The sequence below is a fragment of the Carcharhinus amblyrhynchos genome, chromosome 6 (assembly GCF_965287045.1).
Source record: "Carcharhinus amblyrhynchos chromosome 6, sCarAmb.v2.hapA, whole genome shotgun sequence".
Lineage (NCBI taxonomy): Eukaryota > Metazoa > Chordata > Chondrichthyes > Carcharhiniformes > Carcharhinidae > Carcharhinus > Carcharhinus amblyrhynchos.
This window is the reverse complement of record NC_137329.1, coordinates 39,799,541-39,822,373: the sequence shown is the minus strand read 5'-3', so window position 1 is coordinate 39,822,373 and position 22,833 is coordinate 39,799,541. Positions and strand designations below refer to the sequence as shown.

The following is a 22,833-nucleotide window of genomic DNA, read 5'->3' as shown; positions in this document are numbered from 1 at the left end:
AAGGAATCAGAATTGGAGGATTAATTTTAAAAAAAAAGCAATAATCATGAAAGACATTATTTTTACATCTATCTAATGACACGGGAGCATAGGAGCAGTAAATTCAGCCCATCGTGTCGACTGCGCCATTCAGTTTGATTATAGCTCACAATCTACTTCAAGCCACCTTCCTGTGCTATTCACTTATCCCTTGATGTCATAATTCACATGTTTTAGAGGTGCAGCTTTTTCATTTTAGAAGTTGAATTTTAAATGTAAGTTCAGTGATGGTGGTTAAACATCTAGATGTTGGCAAACTAACAGATTTAAGATAATTAGAATTAAAACTTGTGTTTACTGGATAAAATCAGGGTAAAAGGGTGAGAGCCTCATAAAAATTGGAGACATGACATCTGCTGTTACTCCAGTAAAATATATATGTTGGTCTTGTGGCTTCCCAGATTTGAAGAAAACTTTGGAATTAAAAGGTAGTTAATTTGCATTTCTGCCTGGGAATAGGCCCAATGTGTGTGACATTATCTTGGGGATTACAATGGTGTAATTATAATTTCTTAGTGAGATTCTGAGTGAATTGAATTAGGACATAACCAGCAGGCAAGACCAGTTGATTCTTTGAAAGCAACTATGTCAGCTGTAGGCGTAATATAGCTTGTAACTACTTGGAAGTTGAGAGATAAAAGGCAGACCTACACCTGAAGTAAAGCAAATACTAAATTTATCCTCCATGAAGCAACCTGCGACTGGGAGCTAGTGTCCAACATAAAACAAATTTGAAAGGGGAAAAGCAATGAAGATCTGAGCAGTGGAAGGAAGAAATCTACAGTAATCCTTTCAATAAAAGGCCATTAACCTTGTTGCAGTTTTGGATATATTCAGATTGGATGAAATTTGGACCCAAAACAATGGGCTAGTGTAAACCAAGGGTGTTTTCTAATGTTTTAAACCATTGAACGGGAGTTGCAAGAAGGTTCCTGCAGAATTCAGAGACGTAAGGGGTCAGAAGAAATTGTAGGGTCACTTAGTCAAAACTTAATGGAAGGGCCCCATGAAATCTACCTTGGTAAATAGCTATAAAACTGAAATTAGAGTGCATTCTTGAGACCGGTGATGTACCTTTTGAGTTAATCCTATGAAAATTAAATTAATCTTAAAAGTTTCGTAAATTAAGAAAGGAGCTCTTGCGGGAGGAGGACAGGAATAGAAAGAACCAAGTTTTTTATATTTGATTTGATTTATTATTGTCACGTATTGGTATACAGTGAAAAGTATTGTGTTTTGCATGCTATACAGACAAAGCATACACAAAAGTCTTTATTTGTTATAATGTTAACAGTTTAATACTTTGTTTAATATTTTGTGATATACAATAATTTTTGACTAAAAAAAATGGAACCTTGTGGTGTATTTCTGTCGATTAATTGCTGGATGTTTTAATTTCTTCTCTAAATGTTAATAGAACCTTGCAGGATTGTAAAAAAAATTAGGTGCTCATGGCAGGATTTCAAACCTACAAGCTGAGAGAGATTCACTGGAATATTAGGGGTGCCACAGTGATTAGCATGCTGCCTCATAGTGCCAGAGATCCAGGTTTAATTCCTAGCTTGGGTCACTGTCTGTATGGAGTTTGCACATTCTCCTTGTGTCTGTGCAGATTTCCCCTGGGTGCTCTGGTTTCCTCCCACATTCTGAAAGAATGTGATAACATAATCTTATCTTGATAAGATTCTGATCTTATAGAGGTCTATAAAATAATGAGGGGCACAGATCAGCTAGAAAGTCAATATCTCTTCCCAAAGGTAGGGGAGTTGAAAACTAGAAGGCATAAGTTTAAGATGAGAGGGGAGAGATGCAAAAGTGTCCAGAGGGGCAATTTTTTCACACAGAAGATGGATCAATACAGCTGGGCTGGATACTGAAAGACAACTGTGGAACTGTTTAAGAGACATGAAAAAAACTGACATTTAAAACCCACACATTATACCACGAGAAATACTAAGGAAACTTCAGAAATGTCAAAGGTCTCATCTAATTTATTTTTCATCCTTATAATTGAAAAGCTTCACTGCTGGGAACAGCCTCCTTTTGACTCATTCACTGACATCCATTGGGATATTAACTTGTAAATATTATCTTGTGAAAATTAAGCGAAAGCATAAAAGTGTTATGCAGATCAAATGTTTGTAGTTTTTGGGAGATACTTGAAGCCCAAAGTCATGAATGTGCCAACAGTTTCAAAACCATCAGCACTTCAAAAGGTATTTCACAGGATGTGAATCCCAATACCAAGATTAGCAGTTGTAGACTGACTAAAATAAATACCATTGTCCCGCTAATAGAAAACACTTTGAATAGATGATTGAATCATTCAGGGAAGACAGACATATTAATCTCAGAACTACAGAAGCTGAGGGAGCAGACAACTACGGAATCTTAGAAGGAAATAATGCCATAGGTGGCAAACTTTTCGTGGAAGCAAGTGGCAGATTCCATCAAGCAGCCTGTAAGCCAATTCTAGCTGGCAAACTAGAAGCAAGAATGCAGGAAGTGCAGAAAGATCTTGAAAGTGTACTTTGGATCAAAAGGGTAATTCCTACTTAAATTGTGTGGGTGTGTTTAGCAGTCTTGTACATAACTGTCTTAGATTATGTGTATTTTCTCTATTGTAATAAATACTCTTTAACAAGTGTTATATACTATGACTGGGCTGGTTACTGTTCACACTGGGTATCACACGTTGCTCCTTGCACTATTCCTGCATATACCACCACAAACCAGTGTTTCCAAGTTGGCACCCTCATAGATACCAGCTGGGTTGGTGACACCAATTATAATGCAGAGTCAAAATAAAGAAGTGGCAATAACGTGTAATTTTACTAGACATTTAGATATGCAGTACAAAATAAAACTAATTTTATAATAATGATTACATTAAAAAGTGACATGTTTCAAATAGTTTATACAATCTATCACCTTATAATACAGCATTGGATGTAACACATTTTACATGAAATATACTTGCCTTCTTTCCCATAACAGGGTTCACAGCACAGACTCACATTTAAACCTCACTTAAAATCTACATACATTAGCTCCAAGTACAGTGGCTAGGCCACCTGAGGACCTAGCTGTTGTGACAAGACCTTGATGAGAAGTGACACACATTATGTCCCTCTGATAATGAAGCCATTTGAATTACTGAATGGAACATTACACATTAGTGAAGGAAAAGTGCAAGACAGACCAATACTCTGTAGTATGTTTACTACCATGGGAGACTGAAAATTCCAGTAATTTGATCAACTTTCAAGGCTAAGTGTGAAATAGCAAGAAGATATTTTCAAATGTTGCCAGGCTAGTGTGGCGGAGTACGGTGAGAAGTGCTTCTCAATTAGTTTGTTTTTTAAATCCCATTTTTAGCAGGTAATTACTTTTCATTCATTCTCAACAACAGGAAGTTGATTAATAGCCATATTTTTAGAATCAGCACATTTACCCAGAGTAATCTGGGTGTTAGCATACATTTTTCACACAAAATGGAACTGAACCTCACTGCCTTCAATTTATCTAGGCAAAGTCAACCTCGCTTCCCACCCTGTCAATTAGCAATACAGAAGAACTCCATCATGTATTGTGAAAAGTTATTTCTCCAAAACAGTGCTTTCTTACGGCATGAGAGTTACATTCCGATCAGGTGAGGTGCTATCAATAATGAAGGTACGATGTAATTGGAGAGCTGAACTGCACTTCACTGACATGTTTTGTTAACTAACCCTTGATAAATCCCATGTTGGAAACTGTTTTAGAGAAAAAGGAAAAAAATCTGCAAATGCTCAAAATAGGAAATAAAAATGGAAAATAATAGAATCACAAAATGATACAGCATACAAAGATGTCATTCAGCCCATCATACTTGTATCCACTCTTTGGTGGGGCTATTCAATATATCTCGCTCCCCTGCAATTATTTTCTTCCAGATGTTTATCCACATGCTGGGAGTTGACAACACCTATATCTCTACTTCTGAAGAGAAAATATGGGTAACTTTCTGGAAGAGACTTTCAGATGAGACTATGCCAAAAAAAACCTTTCTTTCCTTATTTAAGTTATCTTTTGTCTAAACTGAACACAAAAATACTTTGGTTAAAGAAAAGACAACTTTGGTGATCCTTGGCAAAAGCTTTAACAATATCATGAAGATTTTTTGAACTGGGACCATGAAAAATCAAAGTCTTCAATGGACGTCATTTAAGTCACGTTCATGTTCAAAATCATAGCGCGCAAGAACAGATATTACCATAAATTATGATATTCAAGTCAATCTGGTATAAAAGACAACCCTGTTTTTCTAGTCCCAAAGATCATGCTTTGTGTATACATGGCGTATAAGTGGACCCCCATTTTTGGAAGGATTTTGACAGGCTTCAAAGTGCGATTTATACTCTGACATCAATAGTTAATATAAATCCTTCAAGGTGTTTCTGCAAAGCATTTCCATAAATAAATGAAATTTTCTTCAAAGTCTCAAATTGTACTTACTCAAATGACAAAGTAATTTCTCCTATAAAATGAGCTCACAAGCTACATACAGAATGGCTCAAAATGAAGTAAACAAGAGGAATATACAAACATTGCAACACAAGCTTAAATAAATTTGGCACAAAATGTAATTAAAAATTATTTAATATAAAACAACTGACATGCAGTGCATATTCAACTGCAATATAGTATTTTTTGTTCAATGCAAATAACACTTCAAAGTAAAAGCAGCATAATTTTACTGCAATAAAAAACCTTAGAGTAACAATCTCCAGCTGTACTAACCTTCAAACTGGCCATGAAATCTCAGAATAGAGTAGAATCCCTACAATACAGAAGGAGGTCATTTGGACCATCGAGTGTGTGCCAACCACAATCCCACCCAGGCCCTATTCCCATAACCCTCATTTATCCTGCTAATAGCTCTGACACTAGGGTCAATTTAACATGGTCAATCAACCCAACCTGCATATCTTTGGAGTGAGGGAGGAAACCGGAGCACTGAGAGGAAGCCCACGCAGACACAGGGAGAAAGTGCAAGCTCCACATGGACAGGTGTCCCGAGGCCCAGAATTGAACCTGGGTCCCTGGCACTGTGAGACAGCAGTGTGCTGCTATTGCAACCCAACAAACTGAAAAATAAATTTTCAACAGACCATAAAATAGGAGTATTCTACATGATGCAATTAAACATTTGAGTCCTTCCAGGTCAATGTTTGAAGGATTTTCCAGTCAGATCACTCCATTCCTTAGCACTACCTGTGGTTTAGATAAAAGGCTGTGCAGGGTCTTCATAACAGTTTATAATCAAATTGTGCAGACTACCTTAATTAAATCTGTTCTTTACCTTCAACAATTTTTTTCATTCAAAACATCTGAAAGCCACATCTAAGGAGCAAATCTTGATTTTACTCATGAGAACCAGGACGAGATAATATCCTTCTGACAGTCTCCGTTCACGTACAGTCTTTTCCCACAGTAAATAAGATGTTAAGAATTCATTGCTTGAATTCATGCTTGTCGTGGCATGTTTATTGATGGCAGCTTTTTGTGGCCATTACTAACTTCTTCCTAAAATCAGGAACTTTTTATTTGACCCACAAATTTACAAGACATCAATGAGCTATGGGTGGCACAATGGGCAAACGGTGGAACAGTGGTTAGCACTGCTGCCTCACTGTGTCAGATTCGATTCCCGGCATGGGTCACTGCCTGTGAGGAGTTTGCACGCACCACCCGTCTACTTGCATTTCCTCCGGGGCTCTGGTTTTCTCCCAAAGCCTGAAAGACGTGCTGGTTAGGCGCACTGGCCATGCTAAAATCCTCCCTCAGTGTACATGAGCAGGTGCCATTGGGTGTGGTGACTAGGGGATTTTCACAGTAACTTCATTGCAGTGTTAGTGTAAGCCTATTTGCAAGACTAATAAAATGAACTTTAACTTCACATAAAGTTGCTGCTTGCCTGCTTCAGTGAACAACTGATCTGGATTCCTCTGCAGAGATTAAAAACACGAGAAATTTTAAATAACAGAAGATGCTAGAAATGGAACTAATCAGCAACTAAGGAAGTTAGCTTAATAATTCAGAAGGAGCCATTTGTCAGAACTACATTTAATTGATCTGCAGGTTAGAAAAGATCCCATTGCTGCTACATTCAGCTTCACAATTTTCATCCTTCTAAATACATATCAGCTCAAGAGCTTTATGACATTAGATGCAATGAGAAAATACTTTGTTGTTGCTGTCATGAATGTGCCCTCCTTCTTCCCAAAAATACCCACTACACTGAACAACAATTCAATTAATCATAGAATCATAGAACCCTACAGTGCAGAAAGAGGGCCTTTGGCCCATCAAGTCTGCACCGACCACAATCCCACCCAGGCCCTACCCCCATATCCTTATATATATATTACCTGCTAATCCCTCTAACCTATGCATCTTGGCACACTAAGGGGCAATTTCAGCACGGCCAAACAACCTAACCTGCACATCTTTGGACTGTGAGAGGAAACCAGAGCACCCAGAGGAAACCCACGCACACACAAAGAGAATGTGCAAACTCCACACAGACAGTGATCCGAGCCAGGAATCGAACCCAGGTACCTGGAGCTGTGAAGCAGCAGTGCTAACCACTGCGCTATCATGCCACCCATATGTCAACTTCAACTCCTAAATAGTGATGAGAGTCATTACATGGAAAGCAGTGTGCCCTAGCATCATCAACTGGTTAAATCTGAAAATGTGACCTATCATTCACCATTACAATTAATGTTGTTTATATGGAATGGAGTTTATTTGCAACCTGAACAAAATGACCACACTGGTTTCTCACCGCCTCCCTGAGGGTACAGTATCTTATAGTAATGACTCTTGTAGGGGTAGCAGGTCAGGGCTGGGGAAAACAAACATGCTGCTACATTGAACACTAATAGTAACATAAAGCATTGTCAGTTTGGGTCATGACAGATCAGATTCCAAATAAAGTTTTCTCCTCTCTGCTTTAAGTGCTGAGTTCAAAATAGGATTGACTGCACATTTGAACAACTTTTCCTTTTTCCAATTGCAGCCATTTTGTGGCTCCAGGAGCAAGACTGCGAAATACTGTTGAGACAAATCACTGTCAGTTCAGTAATTTAGTCTCATGCCCAGCAGGAATTTGGATAGAGAGTTTCCATTTCATTAACAGGCCTTCCAATCAGCAAAGAGAAGTGAACTTGAGAGACTGAACATGGTTGCAATGCAGCCCAAAAACAGAATAAAGCACCAGTTGGAAGAAGGTGTTTAGCTGTGTCAGATTACTACGTTTGCTTTATGCAGTGCAATTTTAAATTATAAACAAAACATGTTCACAATATGACTAGCACAGGAGATTGGGAGTAGAATGTTTCCTCTAATTGTCAATGTCATTAATGTAACGTAACATTAATGTTAAATACAGTGTAAAAGATTCCAATTTTTTTTAACAAGAGGGCAAACAAACAAAAACTGACAGCAAGCCAAAGGTGGAAATATTAGAATGGGTGATTAAAAACTTTGGCAAAGATGTGTACATTTTGAGTATCTTAAAAGAGGAGAGAGGTGGCAAACAGCTGTGGGAATAGGACTTCATAGATTTGATCCTTCATTATTGAAGGCATAGCCACCAATAATGGAGTGAAGCAAGTGGAAGATCTACAAGAGACTGAATGATAACAACAATGACCTCAATCACTGTGACAGCCAGACTCCATTCTCCCCACTCCCACACATTTCTGACCAATTCTAAAATATAGATACTTATTCAAGCTCGAGACTTTCTGGAGATCCAAAGATAAGCAGCTCTGTAAATTAGCTTTATTGCAAAACTTGACCTACTAAGAAATGAGCCCACAGCTTTATTTGTGCAAGAAAATACTTACCTTGTCTTTTCATTAGATGCAGATATAAAGTCCATGGTAGCGGACATTATACATGATGTGTGCCTTGGGAGCATAGAAGACTGGTTTCTAATCTTCGGTAGAAGTGGAAGGGAACATTCACTCCTTTTTTCTGACCTGCTTTGAGACTCAGTGTAGAATGGTAAGACTGCTTCTTACGAGTGCATAAAGGCACTTAAAAATTTTTTAAATCCTCTCGCACATTATGCAACAAAGATGACCAATGATAATATCGTATCTAAAGCACTACAAGATAGAGAATCTTGGTGAATAAAACTAATCTTCATGAACTAGAGTTCAATAGAATTTAGTAAAATGCAATTAAACAATCTGGTTTGGGGACTTTAAGGATGGATAACAATTCTAGTAAAGTATTTTTGAAATCAATTTGTTTTCTATTGAAAAAGATTTAAAAATGTAATGGTTTCAATCATTAAATGGACATAAAAATAAGCAGAACATACTGGGTTTCTCAGTATCCCTCTACCTTGCCTCTTAAATACTTAAAATGTTGCTAACCTTCAAGATATTGTTTTGTGCATTTTGCACCATTTAATTTATGTGATTCACAGGGAGAGCCAGACTTATTTTCTTTTGTCTCTCTGTTCCATCTACCTTAATTCAAAACCAATTAATGAAATTGCAAGTATTTACAATGCTATAGTCTTGTGGAAGTGAAACTTCTGAACGCCTCGCCTGGTAAGACAAGAGGGCTTGGTTCCAATCATAAATGAGTTTTCTTGTACTGGGGAGGATAGATGACACATGGCCAAACTAGAGACTGATGAGAAATTAAAAATTAAAAATACCAGCAGTGTTATACAGCACCACTTCAGTATTAAGACTTGTTATTAACCCACCAGTAAGTGTAGGAAGGTCATGCAAAATGACCTATAAGCATTTAACAAATTGGAAAATAATCACTAATGCATTCCAATTAATACAATCTCTGTAATTACAGGGGCAGATTACTTCTCTGCAAGTTTGCAGAAAACTTCATACACTTCTGGATTCTCTTGAGCAAATTGTTCAGGTGTGTTTCTCTGTAACCAGTCAGTTGTTCGGATTTGTTGGCGCAGAAGTCCAATAAGACCATCAAGAGCAGGATCTTGAGGAGATTGCTGGACACCAATTTCTATGACATCCTCGGCAACTGTGGTTCCACTCTCAGAATCAGAATTGGGTCCCTTTTCAATTGATTGGATTTCTGAATCTTGCTCTTCCAGAACCTTCTTAATCCTCTGCAATCCTAAGCAAAACAGTTTTAAACTGTGAGTTAGTCATGCAGGCAACAATTAATGAAGTTTAACAAAATAAAATGAAAACAATTACTTTTTCAAACCTTCTCCACTGAGCTATTTGTTATGCTAAAATGCAGACTGTAAAGTTAGTCTGAATTCTCTTATAGTTCCCTTCAAAGTTATGGATTGATTTTAAACAGCCAAAATAAACTCTGTCAGGAATCACAGAGGCTAAATTGGGTAGTTTCTAAAAATGGACATAAGGATTGCAATACACAATTATCTTGCATCATGTAATGCAGGCAGCACTTGCACTTCATGCTGCTTGCTGAATGAAAGCCACATAGTAAATAGAAAAAAGTTTCACCCTTGTTAGGGACCAGTTCAGAAACACCAAAGTTTATTATGAAGTTGGCTAAGACCCCAACTATTCTTGATTTCAGCATTACTGTGAGCGTAAGGTGTTTCATTCCAGGTGTGATTCTGTTAACCTACTAGGAAACTTCTATTTAACAACACAGTATAACCATAACAAAAAGAATTAGTGTAACTTTTATCAACTGAAATACTTTAATGTGACAAGACATAATTCTTAACTGCTAGTCTATCTCTATTGGTTCCAATTTAGGCAACTTTCTTCATGCATGTAAATGCCTCTTTAAAATCAGTTAGAAAACAACAGACTGGTATGCAGGTTGCTAGTCTTCAAACAACCAGAACACCTGAAGAAAAATATCTATTTTCTAGCAGTTCTCAGACTTCCATCTTCAGAGAGAGAGAAAAGTTGTTGCTCCTTGCAAGTCCAAGTAAAAACTGGCTGTTTTTACCCTCTGTAAGCCTAGCTCCTCCCCATTAGCACATGGCACTCTCTTGTCAATCAACCTAATTAAACCCTACTCTGAAACCTCAGGGGCCAACCCAAAAAATAAACTAAACTGCATTTGCTCAGATTAAAACAAACACTTCAATATCTAGAATCAATTATGCTTCTATATTCTCAGCATGCAAGTCTCCTGGAGCAGAAAAATTGGCACCATAATCAGAGCTGACTTTTAACTTTTCTTTCACAAGTAGAATGACAAATACATTTCATAAAGGCACACTATATAAGAACATAAGAACATATTAATTAAACCTTTTTTTAGCTGGGTGTGGAGTACACATCAATAGACACCATGGGGAAGGAATTTTTAAATTGCCAATAATCCATTTTCTGCCTTAAGAATAGGCAACCGTGAAAGAATTGGTAGGGTTCCTTTACATAACTGAGTTTCAGTCAAGCCTTTAAGTGGACACCTGCTGCTCCCACCCAATAAAGGCATAGAAGCTGTTTAAATATTCACTTTGGTGTCCTAAGTAGTAGGAACTTTAGGTGAAATTTAAGATAACTGGCGCCGTTTCAGCTCACTGATTTGAGAAACAGTTTGAAATGCACATCGCAGCGGAGGGGTAGGCTGGACCAGATTAACTGGCCAGCATCAGGCCTACCCAAGAATTTATGGTGCCAGGAGTGGAAATTCTACCCGCTGAGAGAAACTGGCCAGAGGCTGGCAAAGCAATTGGAAGCATTGACAGTTTCCAGTAATGCACCCAGGGAGAGGCCTTAGATTGGCAAGGAATCCAAGCCACATGTGAGCAAGGACAAGATAGCATTTGCAGGGAGTGGGATATGGGAGGGGACTGCATGGTGGAGGGCAGAGGCAAGAGCAAGGACTGCCTTATTGCAGCATAGTGCCAGGTCCATTGATCATGCGCCAAATGCCTTTGAAAAAAAGGAACCTTTTGCCTCCTACCTTATCCATCACCATCCCAGCTAAAAGACCACAGAAAACACAACAGGGAAATCAGCACTGGCATTTAATCACTCACCAACCAGTAAATTCAGTGGGCTCAGGGACAACTGATGTCAATTAAGAGTTGAAGTTTATTTATTAGTCACAAGTAGGTTTACATTAACACTGCAATGAAATTACTGTGGAAAATCCCCTAATCGCCACACTCCGACGCCCGTTCGGGTACATAGAGAGAATTGAGCATGGTCAATGCACCTAACCAGCACATTTTCGGACTGTGGAAAGAAATCAGAGCACCCAATCGGCTCCAAAATGAACCTCACTGTATTCTGTCACAAGACGAGTTTTATCTACAGGCTGCTTTCTGCTGAACTGCAGATTTTTCTGCCAGTGGAAGGCAGACATGAACCCTCTGTCATATTTTGTGCCATACTGCATTGAAGCCAGGTCAATTTGAATTTTTGTGAAGAAATGGGCAAAGCGCATATGGGCGAAGGCAGATGAATACATGATGTGGTGTAATAGGTGTGGTTTAGCAAGTTGTTGTGGTGGTGGTGAGGATGTGAGGAGGGCATGGGGGAGGCTCTACTTCTGAATCCCAACATCACTTTCAAAAAAATTAGGGCACAACATTGCATGCAGTGATCTTTGATTTGCAAATAGGGACTTCAATCCAATAATGTCAATGATCACTGCTTTTTCATTCAGAACAATAAAATACACAAATCTGAAACTGTACCATCTTGCACTTGCTGTTTAATCAGTATAGTAATATAAACATTAGAATTTGTACCAAACTGGATGTTCATATCCTACATTCTTCAGCTAAAGAAACACTACCTGTGGAAAATCCACATTTAAACTGCTGGAGACCCTGAAGAAAGTGAAGACAGAAATATGAAAGAGGAACCAACAAGGCAAAGTTCTGTTTATTATTCTACTCACCCAACTTTAGCCGGGAGGTTTTGTCAGCAAATACAAGGCGGAACCACCCAGGCTCACAGCATCCATACGTCTTTCCATGAGTGAGAAGAATCTTATTATCAATAAACCGCTTCCATAGTTTTTCCTCCTCTTCGAATGTTGGATTCTTTAGGTACTGAACCAGAACAAATGGGTACAATAAATTCCTGCGATTTCTTTTTTCCCTGCTGCAGCATTCCAGCTGAATCACCTAATACAAATGATGTTTAAATTCCTTCTGAGCATGGGAAAGAAGTCAAAGCAGCTTGCTGAGCAGACAGGAAGTGTATGTGAGAACACAGATGTTACTTTAGCAAGAAAAATCAATCAAATATAAACTGCAAGATTCAACTATTTCAGAATCAGGGTTGGTAAAGGTGATCATGGTTCTCCACAACCCAGTACACCAGGGAACAACAGAAGGCCATAGCCATCAAGTGAGGTCCTCCTCACGCAAACCCATAGAATCCCTATAGTGCGGAAGGAAATTATACAGCTGATCACACCTGCACTGACAGCAATCCTACCCAGGCCCTATTAGCCGCAAGCCCATGTATTTATCCTGCTAATCCCCCTGACAATAAAGGTCAATTTAGCATAGCCAATAAACCTAACCCACATATCTTGGGACTGTGGGAGGAAACCGGGGCACCTGGAGGAAATCCATACGGAACTTCACACAGACATTCACTTGAGGCTGGAATTAAATCTAGGTCCCTGTGCCATGAGGCAGTAGTGCTAACCACTGTGCCACCCTTTACTGGACCCTGCTACTCTTGCAAGCCATCAACTTTAAATGTTTTGTTACCTCTGAAGTTAGTCCCCACCATTCCCACAACTCTGTTTGCATTTCTCCAATCAGGTTTCCTTCTCTGCCAACCAATCATCTACAGGCTCAACAATTAGGTTGAATGATTTAACTAATACATAATTATTTTTAATTAGAACTCGAGTGGTGCTAATCCTTTGTATTTTTCACATAAATACCTTCTGATAATACTTACAACAGTCCAAATTTGTCACATGTCATTAAATTTTTGCAGTGGTCATGGTAAGAAGGGTCAAAGCTGCAGGAAGCATTACATTCCACAAAGACACTATGGTGTACAGCACAGACTACAGAAACTGTCTGCATTGTGTAGAAACTAATTCTCCTTCACTGCTTCTTTGTTATAATGTGCATGGGGATCCGTAAACCAGAAGAGCCAAATATACTGACACCTCCCCCCCCCCCCCCCCCAGCCCCCCATTGCCATGAGATCTTTAATGTTTCAATGGGGTAGTGGTATTGTCAATGCACTGGTAATCCAGAGACACAGGTGGCTCTGGGGACCCACCATGGCAGATGGTGAAATTTGAATTCAATAAAAAAAATTTGGAATTAAAAGCCTAATGATGACCATGAAACCTTTACTGATTGGCATTAAAATATAATGCCCTTAGGGAAGGAGATCGGACGGCCTTACCTGCTGTGGCCTCTGCATATGACTCCAGATCCACAGCAATGTGATTGATCCTCAAATGCTATTTGAAATGGCCAGGCAGTGGAAAGGGATCCAGCCAGTGATGCCCATGAATGAAACCTTCAAGCAAATTATGTTCTGCTGCCTTCTGATCTCAGGGCTTACTTGGATTCTTTCGGCTCCAATCTCAAAGACCTTCTGGAAAATTCCCATTGACAACTTTCCAGAATCCCAGTCAAGGCTGAATCATTCTAGAGGTTAGCTGAGATAGCCGACATAAGCAAAATTAATTAACCTTTAACTTCAAAACCAAACCTTTTGATTCTGGGATCCCATGGATAATTAAACTCTCCAATGGAGTTAACAGAATCACAGAGTCCTTACAGTACAGAAGAAGGCCATTCAGCCCATCAAGTCTGCAATGACTGCAATCCCCCCCCGAGCCCCTATTCCATAACCCCTTATATTTACTCTATTAATCCCCCTGACACCAGGGTTAATTTAGCGTGGCCAATCTACCTAACCCGCACATCTTTGGACTGTGGGAGGAAACCGGAGTACCCAGAGGAAACCCATGCACACACAGGGAGAATGTGCAAACTTCACACAGACAGTGACCCTGGAATTGATCGTGAGTCCCTGGCGTGATGAGGCAGCATTGCTAACTACTATGCTGCCAATTATCCTCTCTCCAGATTTGCTGGTTCCCCATTTCTCCCCCCCTCCTCCACCCAAAGAAACCTCTTGTTTGCAAAGGGGTTTTTTGCTTCTTTGATCGGGGAAAATGATTAAACCCCAAATGAAGTCAACTGTAGACATCTCATTAGTACCAAATAAACAGGAAAACCAGCCCATTATTTAACACCTTCACACTTAGTTAATTTTTATGTAAAGAGATCAGAGTTCTATCTTTTGAATGATAATTATCGTAGGGTGTTTACCTATTTCTTACCCTAATGTTTCCGTTTATCTTATATTTAGTACTTTAATTCCTAAATCTAAAAGCTATTTTCTAAAATATATAAAATACAGAAAAAGATATTCGCAATCTAATATCAAACAAGATTTAACTTTTTATAACTTTTACACAAATCAGAATCAACATAAATGAAAAATACATTAAAAGGCAAATCATGATTAGTATGTATAAATTATACATGGAATAACAGATACTACAAAGAGTATCCCACAATCTTACAGGCTATCAAACACTTTCTCCCTCCAGCTCTACCCTTTCCACCGCTCCCTGTGCCATATGACCTTTGTATTCTATCTGCCTTTCTGTTGATACCACTTTCAGATGAAGGGTTATTGGGTCACATGGACCAGTATAGTTACCTGAAATTTATAATTAATCCCTTCCAAATTGACGTAATCTCTCAAAAATCCTTTGAAACATTTTCTTAAATTACAGATTCCTCAAGTATTTTAAAGTAGTTACAAATTTTCCTTAGTATTACTGCTTTGTGGTCAACACAACTCCAATGCACAACGATTTTTTTTCCATTACCACATCCACATGTCTCAACTGTTTCCCCAGCGTATTTTGCCAGTTTGGACCAAATTATGAACATTAATCCATCAGAAACAGACTGAGGATTGGCTAAACTCATTTTACCTAAAATATCTTCCCATGGAGTTTCATTCCAGATCTGAAATCAAATTCAAGATGCAAAAGTTGCAAACACGAATCCTAAGCTCCTTTACAATTTGCAAAAAATATATGTATCGAACCACGAAAATGCCTCAGTTCTTGTAACTGAATAAATTGTCATAAATCCCAAACATATTCCTTTATTTACATTGGTGTTTAAGAAAATCACAAAAACAATCTTAACAACAATAATAGCACTGAATACCTTTCTAAAATCAGTCCAGATAAACAGGCCCGCGTGTCTGTTCAGGAAAGGAATGCCCATTGCTTTGAGCTCATTTGTCATATACTTGTGGGCAGTTTTCAATCTGGCCCGGTTTGTTGGCAAAAACACCTGGTTGATCCAATCTACAGAAAAGTGGTGGGGGGCAGTAGGGGGGACATGAAGACACAAAACTGATCTTTAAACTACAAAATACAAATCTGTACAGAAGTGTCAGCTTCAACAAGATGTAATTTTACTAACTGATTAAATAAACTTCACTGGCTACCAAATCACACTTAAATCTAGAGAGAATTGTTTAAAAATGGGTATCAAGTCTTCCTATTTTAAAATATTGCACAATAGAAGTTTACCCTGTTAAATTAATAATTTCAGAAATGTAACTATTTATTTATTGACTAATATGTTACTAAATAATGTTTTATGTGCCTTAATGGGTAATTGTATCTGATCCCTGTCACCCTGCTGTGGGATAATACTCTGCCAAACAGCAGGAAGATGCCAGTTTTGAATCCAGGTATGAGCTGAGTTGGTTGACCTCAGCAGCGTGATAACTGACTGCAGTTGGTTTCTGCAAACATTCTAGCAAAGAAAATAAATAAAAATCAGCCAAGATTCCCTGATTGCTATCCAGTCACAGCTCGTAGAAAGTGGGCGTATGTTAGACATGTTTTGGATGAGACCGGAGAGGAAGTTCAATTCATCTGCATACCTTTCACATGTAACAACATGCTAACATAGACTGAAGGCTCCTGCATGAGGAATGCTATGTTTGGCAATGTGCATGGTACATGCAGAACCATACTCCAGCAAAAAGAGCACCTTCAGGCCAAGAAGAAGAAAATAGTGAGGAAAGTTTTGGAAAATCAAATACAAAAGAAATTTCATGACCTTCAAATTTCTTTAATAGAAGTGTCATTACTGTGTTGATGCATGTACTCCTTAGCTAAGGCCACATTCTACAATGCTTGTGGGGTACAGTCACTGATTAAAGGAAAAGGTGTCATGCTTAATCAGAGGAAAAAGTAACCCCTTATGGCTACAGTTTGATATCACACCGAAACAAGTGAACCAGTAGGTCTCAGCTTCAGTCCCCTGGTCAATGCTGATCTAAGGAAATGTAATTGATCTTGGTGACCCTTGTATAATGTAGCATATTTCAAGTTAGAATAATCATCAGCTGCTAATTATGGGTGATGATTTTTGACCCCTGTTTGCCAGGATTCCTGTCATAACAGCAGAAGGTTTTCAATCCATGTAATTTTATCTTTGATTGAAGATGTAATTTTACTAACTGATTAAGTAAACTTCACTGGCTACTAATCACTCTTAAATCTAGAGAGTATTGTTTAAAAATGGGTATCGAGTCTTCTTGTTTTAAAATATTGCACAGTATAAATTTACCCTATTAAATTAATAATTTCAGAAATGTAACTACTTATTTACTTATTGACTAATATGTTACTAAATAACGTTTTATGTGCCTTAGTGGTTAATTGTATCCAATGCCCGGCACCCTGCTCTGGGATAATGCTCTGCCAAACAGCAGGAAGATGCTTCAATCCAAGATAAAAACCTCAGCAGAACAGTGTTCACTATGTATTTGACACAAACAACCCACCCAAAAATGGAATAAAGCAACCCTCCACCGTGGTATACTTACCTTCGTCTCTCAGCAACTGTGCTACCATATGTTGCGTGGGACCTGGAACACCGTGGAAGCATGACAACCGACCAAGGGCATTGATAACAGCTGTATTCTCTGTGTACAGTGTACCTACTCGAATTCCACTGGCTGCAAAATCCTAGGAAGCAATAAAACAGGTTTGATTTTTGCAGTCTTTGGTTTGAATCTTTTCCCTCACCCAGATTTGCATTTACATTTACATTTCCACACAACTTTTACTGCAAGTAGGCCAAGCAGCAGGTCAGCAGGTTCACTGCAATTCAAAAGGAAATGCCACCAAGTGCTGAGTCAACAGGATTTGCACTTTAGTGTCCGTTATGCTGAGTACTGGATTTTCTATCTTTAAAGAGAGTCCCATAATGATTTGTTGATGGATTGGAACATAAGCTGACACGTTTTAAAAGCCTGCAAGTAGTTTTAGGTCAACAGTCACACAAAAGTAAAACTCAGCAACAAGTTATATTATTATAGCACCTTGAAGGTAATGAAATGCCCTGAGGGACTTCACAGGAGCATTCTGACACAAACCACATGAAACAGATATTCTGTCAGATGGCCAAAAGCTTGATTAAAGAGATAGATTTTTAGAAGTGGAAAGCGAGGTGGAGAGGGAATTTCAGAGCTTCAGGCCTACACAATTAAAGGCAAGGCCAACAATGGTGCAGCAATTATAATTAGAAATGCATAAGAGATCAGAATTGGGTTATTCCCTCGCCAACATTCAGCATTTACTCTCTGGCATTCAAACTATAATGAATCTACGACCTAATAATTCTCTAATCACAGAAACCAGAGGCCACACAACAAGACATTTGCAGTAACTCCTATTCACAGTCACATACTGCTAAACCAGAAGATTTATACAAGCATTTTCTAGCAGCATAAAGTTGAGCAATCTTTTTATATTGTACTCAACAAACCTCTCGGACTAAAAGATTTTACATAGAAAATGTAGAAAATGAATGGCACTGGAGGTGGCCAGCTGTGTCTGTGCCACTTGAAAAGGGACATCCAGCCTGATCCCACTTTTCAGCACTTGGTCTGTAATGCTGCAGGTTACGGCACTTTAAATGCAATAGTCAGGTAATTCTTAAGTGCAATGTGGACTTCTTCCTCAACTCCCTTTCAGTCAGTGAGTTCCAGAACCGCACCACCCACTGAGTGAAAACACTTCTCGTTAACTCCCTTCCAATCGCTTTAAATCTATGGCCCTGAGTTACTGACCTCTCTGCTAAGGACCCACTCTATCTGGGCCCCTTAATTTTATGCACCTCAATTTAATCTCCTATCAGCTTCAAATTCCAAAAAAAATAACTCCAGCCAATCCAACCTTTCTTCATGGTCAAAATTCTCCATTCCCAGCAACGTCCTTGTAAGTCTCATAAGAACATAAGAAATAGGAGCAGGAGTAGGCCATCTAGCCCTTCGAGCCTGCCCCGCCATTCAATAAGATCATGGCTGATCTGTCGTGGCTCAGTTCCACTTTCCCGCCCTCTCCCCATAACCCTTAATCCCCTCTCTCATCAAGAACCCATCAACCCGCTTCTTAAAAATATTTAGCGAGGCAGCCTCCACCACTTCAACGGGCAGAGAATTCCAGAGATTCACCACCCTTTGAGTGAAGAAGTTCCTCCTCAACTCCGTTCTAAACCGCCTCCCCTTTATCTTGAGGCTGTGCCCCCTAGTCCTACTGTCTTTTTTGAGCGGGAAGAGTCTCTCCACCTCTATCCTATCCATCCCATTCATCATCTTATACGTCTCAATGAGATCTCCCCTCATTCTTCTAAACTCTAACGAGTACAAGCCTAGTTTATTCAGCCTCTCCTCATAGCTCAATCCCCTCAACTCCGCTATCAGCCTAGTAAACCTCCTCTGCACTCCCTCCAGGGCCAAAATATCCTTGCGCAGGTGCGGCGCCCAAAACTGCACACAGTACTCCAGCTGTGGCCTCACCAATGCCCTATACAGCTGCAGCAAGACCTCCCTACTTTTATATTCAATCCCCCTCGCTATGAAGGCCAGCATCCCATTCGCCTTCCTGACCACCTGCTGCACCTGCAAGCTGGGTTTTTGCGACTCATGCACAAGGACCCCGAGGTCCCTCTGCACCGTCGCCTGCTGCAGTTTTTCGCCTCGTAAGTAATAGTCCTTCCTACCATTTTTCCTACCAAAGTGGACCACCTCACACTTGCCAACATTAAATTCCATTTGCCATTTCCTGGCCCTATAAACCCTATAAACCCACTGTCGTACAATCAAATTCCTCCTGTCATGTGATGACCAGAACTGTATGCAGTACTCTTGCTGTAATCTAGCTAGTGTTTTATATGGTTGCAGCATAACATCCCTGATCTTATGCCTTTTGCCAATAAAGGGAAGTAACCCATATGTCTTAACTACCTTACTGACCTGTCTTGCTACCTTCATGATATGTGGACCAAGTCTCTCTACTGCCGTACGTTTCTCAGTATGCTACCATTTAATTTGTTCTCCCTTGTCCTGTGTGCCCTCCCCAAGCACCTCATCTCACACTTTTCCGGATTAAATCCCATTTGCCACTTTTCTGTCCATCTGGCCATTGGTGTAAATATAATTAGGTCTTTTCATGATATAGGCCACCCCTTACCTGTTCGTAGTGGCAAATTCTTTTTATGATAATAGCTGTAACTTTTCCCTGCACCTCAGTCTTGTAATTTTAATAGATCTTCTATTTCTCTAACAAAATATCATTTCCAAATTGGTGACCTTGGTTCCCCTGCAGCAATATGATCATTACTAATTTTAAAACGTGTTAGTCCTTTATTCCACTCACACGCTAGACCCCATTTTGCCCTCTGCCACTTCTGGGCAGGTAGGTAGACAACCTACCCCAAATTCTCTCAAAAGTTTCTCACTGCCATTAGGAAATTTGCAAGAGTCATCAGAATTACTTAGTCTTGAATTATTACCAACCTTTCCATGGAAAATCATAAAGCACCGCTGATCTCTTAAATTGGTGTTCTGGTTACTTAATATCTCTCTTTAGTGCTCCTCGTACTCTTCAATATTAATTTTTGCAAGTAAATATCCAATTCCCTTTCTGAGAAGTTTACAGACTGCTTCAAGAATAGTTTGAGAAAGAATTGCAACCTTTAGAAGATTTCTTCATAACCTTTATCCTAACTTTCCATCTTACAAAGGCATCAAGCTATCAGAGTGGTTGCTAATATTATATAGAATTCACAACACAAAAAAAAACAACTTTTACAGATGCATTCTTTCTGGTTGGATGACAGCTTGGCATAGCTCCTGTTCTATCCAAGACGGCAAAATTACAAAGAGTTATGAACGAAACTCAGCCCATCACACAAACCAGCCTCCCATCCAATGACTGTCTACACTTGCTGCTGTCTCAGAAAAGCATAATCAAGGACCCCACACACCACAAATATACCCTCTTCCACCTTCTTCCATCAGGAAAAAGATATACATGTCTGAGGACATATACCAACTGACTCAAATGGCTTCTTCCCTGGTGCCATCAGAATGGACCTAGCTCGTATTAGGTTGATCTTTCTCTTCACCCTAGCTATGACTGTAACACTACATTCTGCACTCTCTCCTTTTCTTCTCTAAGTACGGTATGCTTTGTCTGCACAAGAAACAATAATTTTCATTGTATACTAATACATGTGACAGTAATAAATCAAATCAAGACCATTTGATTGCAGCTGGTGCTCATGCTCTACTTGCCCCTTTCTATGCTAGTCCATTTAACTCCATTAGGCATACCTTTCTATTCCTTGTACTCTAACTTCCCCTCAAAATATTCAATTTTTTCTGAGTGTCTCTATTTTTGTAAATCTGAATTTAATTATGTCTTTGTTATATTTATCTCTATGTCCTTGTATCATTGGCATTTGATAGATCTCTTGTATTTTGCATTGTTTCTCTACCTCTGCATCTCAACTGAACCTCTGCTGTCCTTCTGTAGGTCGCTCTGTTGGGGTCTCTTTATTTCTCCTGGTTCGTGTTGAATATTGTTGGCTCAAAGTCTTGACTCGATATTCTATTCATCTCATTTCTTTTATGTTGTGGAGCTGCCGGCATTGGATAAGGGTGGGCACAGTAAGAAGTCTCACCACACCAGGTTAAAGTCCAACAGGTTTATGTGGTAGCATGAGCTTTCAGAGCACTGCCCTTCATCAGGTGAACAAAGAGTGGATTCACAAACAGAGCATACATAGGCACAAACTCAATTACAAGATAATGGCTGGAATGCAAGACTTAATAGGTAATCAAATCTTAATAGGTGCAGACAATGTGAGTGGAAAGAGGGTTAAACACAGGTTAAAGAGGTGTGAATTGTCTCAGGTCAGGACAGTTTATGAAATTTTGCAAGCCCAGGCAAGTCGTGGGGGTTACAGATAGTGTGACATGGATCCAAAATACTGGTTGAGGCTATCTTCATATGTGCGGAACTAGGCTATCAGTTTCTGCTCAGCAGTTCTGTGTTATTGTGTGTCTTGAAGGCCACCTTGCAGAACACTTAACCGAAGATTAGAGGCTGAATGCCCTTGACTGAAGTCTTCCCCAACAGGAAGAGAATACTGTTGCCTGGTGATTGTTGAGCAGTGTTCATTCATCCATTGTCATAGCGTGTGCACGGTCTCCCCAATGCACCATGCCTGGGACATCCTTTCCTGCTGAAGTCTTCCCCAACAGGAAGAGAATACTGTTGCCTGGTGATTGTTGAGCAGTGTTCATTCATCCATTGTCATAGCGTCTGCATGGTCTCCCCAGTGCACCATGCCTGGGACATCCTTTCCTGCAGCGTATCAGAAAGACAACATTGGCCGAGTCGCAAGAGTATGTGCCATGTACCTGGTGCATGGTGTTTTCACATGAGATGATTGGCATCCGTGTCGATGATCTGGCACATCTTTCACTCATTTTGGACAGACTTAGAAAATTAGCATGTACTGACCATCCAAGATTCCCTATTTGCCTTAGCACATTGTTTCATAATCTCACCAATCGCTGCATAAAGGAGATTCTCCTGAATTCCTCCTTGGAATAAGTATAACTTAAGAGTTTATAGAGATCGAAATTAGTTTTACCTGGTATAAAGTCTCCACATCATTTAGCCATTTCAGGTAAAGAACAGCAGAAATATATTTCTGCATTTCACCATTGCCATTCTGACAACTGACTCTTTAGTTCCAAATTCAATTCCAGCAAAGACTGTAGACTCATCACATGAGATATATATCGAATGGTGTTGCTCTCTGGAGTAATCTGCTAAGATGCCAACTCACTGTTCCACCTTGTTTCAACACATGACATGCTTTCATAAATAATTAACCATTAGTACCAATCAGATGCTTTACCTTGCTAATTCCCCACATCACATGAGTTCTCTGTGGATCAGGAAGCCTGAAAAACAGCAATACATTATAAATACTTAAAAGTAAACAAAAATACAGCAAACAGCTCAAAAGTAAAATTCATCAGCATACATCTTAAGTGGTTAAACTTGGAAGCAGAAAAGTTGAAAACAAAGTCTGGTCGTCAATCTATTATTAATGTTAATACAATTATTCTACCCTCAAAAATAGTGGCAAAACACCGCAGTTAAATTAAAAGGACTGCTTGGGCGCCTTGCAATGTTGCAATGTATTATAGCTGCTATTGCAAATTTTGGTGCACCAATGCTCCACATTGTCTCAGTTTAAAGTTTAAAAGTTAAAGTTTATTTATTGGTCACAAGTAAGGCTTACACTAACACTGCAATGAAGTTACTGTGAAATTCCCATATTTACATACATAAAAAATGAGTTGACACAGGCCTCGATTCAGCATAGTACAGTCAGAT

The 22,833-nt window shown here is 39.2% G+C and overlaps 1 protein-coding gene across 2 annotated transcripts in view; it reads right to left on the bottom strand.

Moving 5' to 3' along the window:
* Positions 1-270: 270 nt before the first annotated feature.
* Positions 271-22,833, bottom strand: part of accs (1-aminocyclopropane-1-carboxylate synthase homolog (Arabidopsis)(non-functional)) — a 59,436-nt gene continuing 36,873 nt past the window's right edge. Inside the window, exons 12-16 of one of the 2 annotated variants that reach the window (XM_080190270.1) lie at positions 22,349-22,394; positions 16,956-17,097; positions 15,275-15,417; positions 11,935-12,088; positions 271-9,204 (exon numbers count right to left, since the gene is read on the bottom strand). In XM_080190270.1, the coding sequence (XP_080046396.1) occupies positions 8,924-9,204; positions 11,935-12,088; positions 15,275-15,417; positions 16,956-17,097; positions 22,349-22,394 (766 nt within the window). In that variant the 3' untranslated portion in view covers positions 271-8,923. Of the gene's footprint in view, positions 9,205-11,934; positions 12,089-13,431; positions 13,678-15,274; positions 15,418-16,955; positions 17,098-22,348; positions 22,395-22,833 lie in introns of those variants that run through there. The other variant, XM_080190271.1, reaches the window with a different exon arrangement.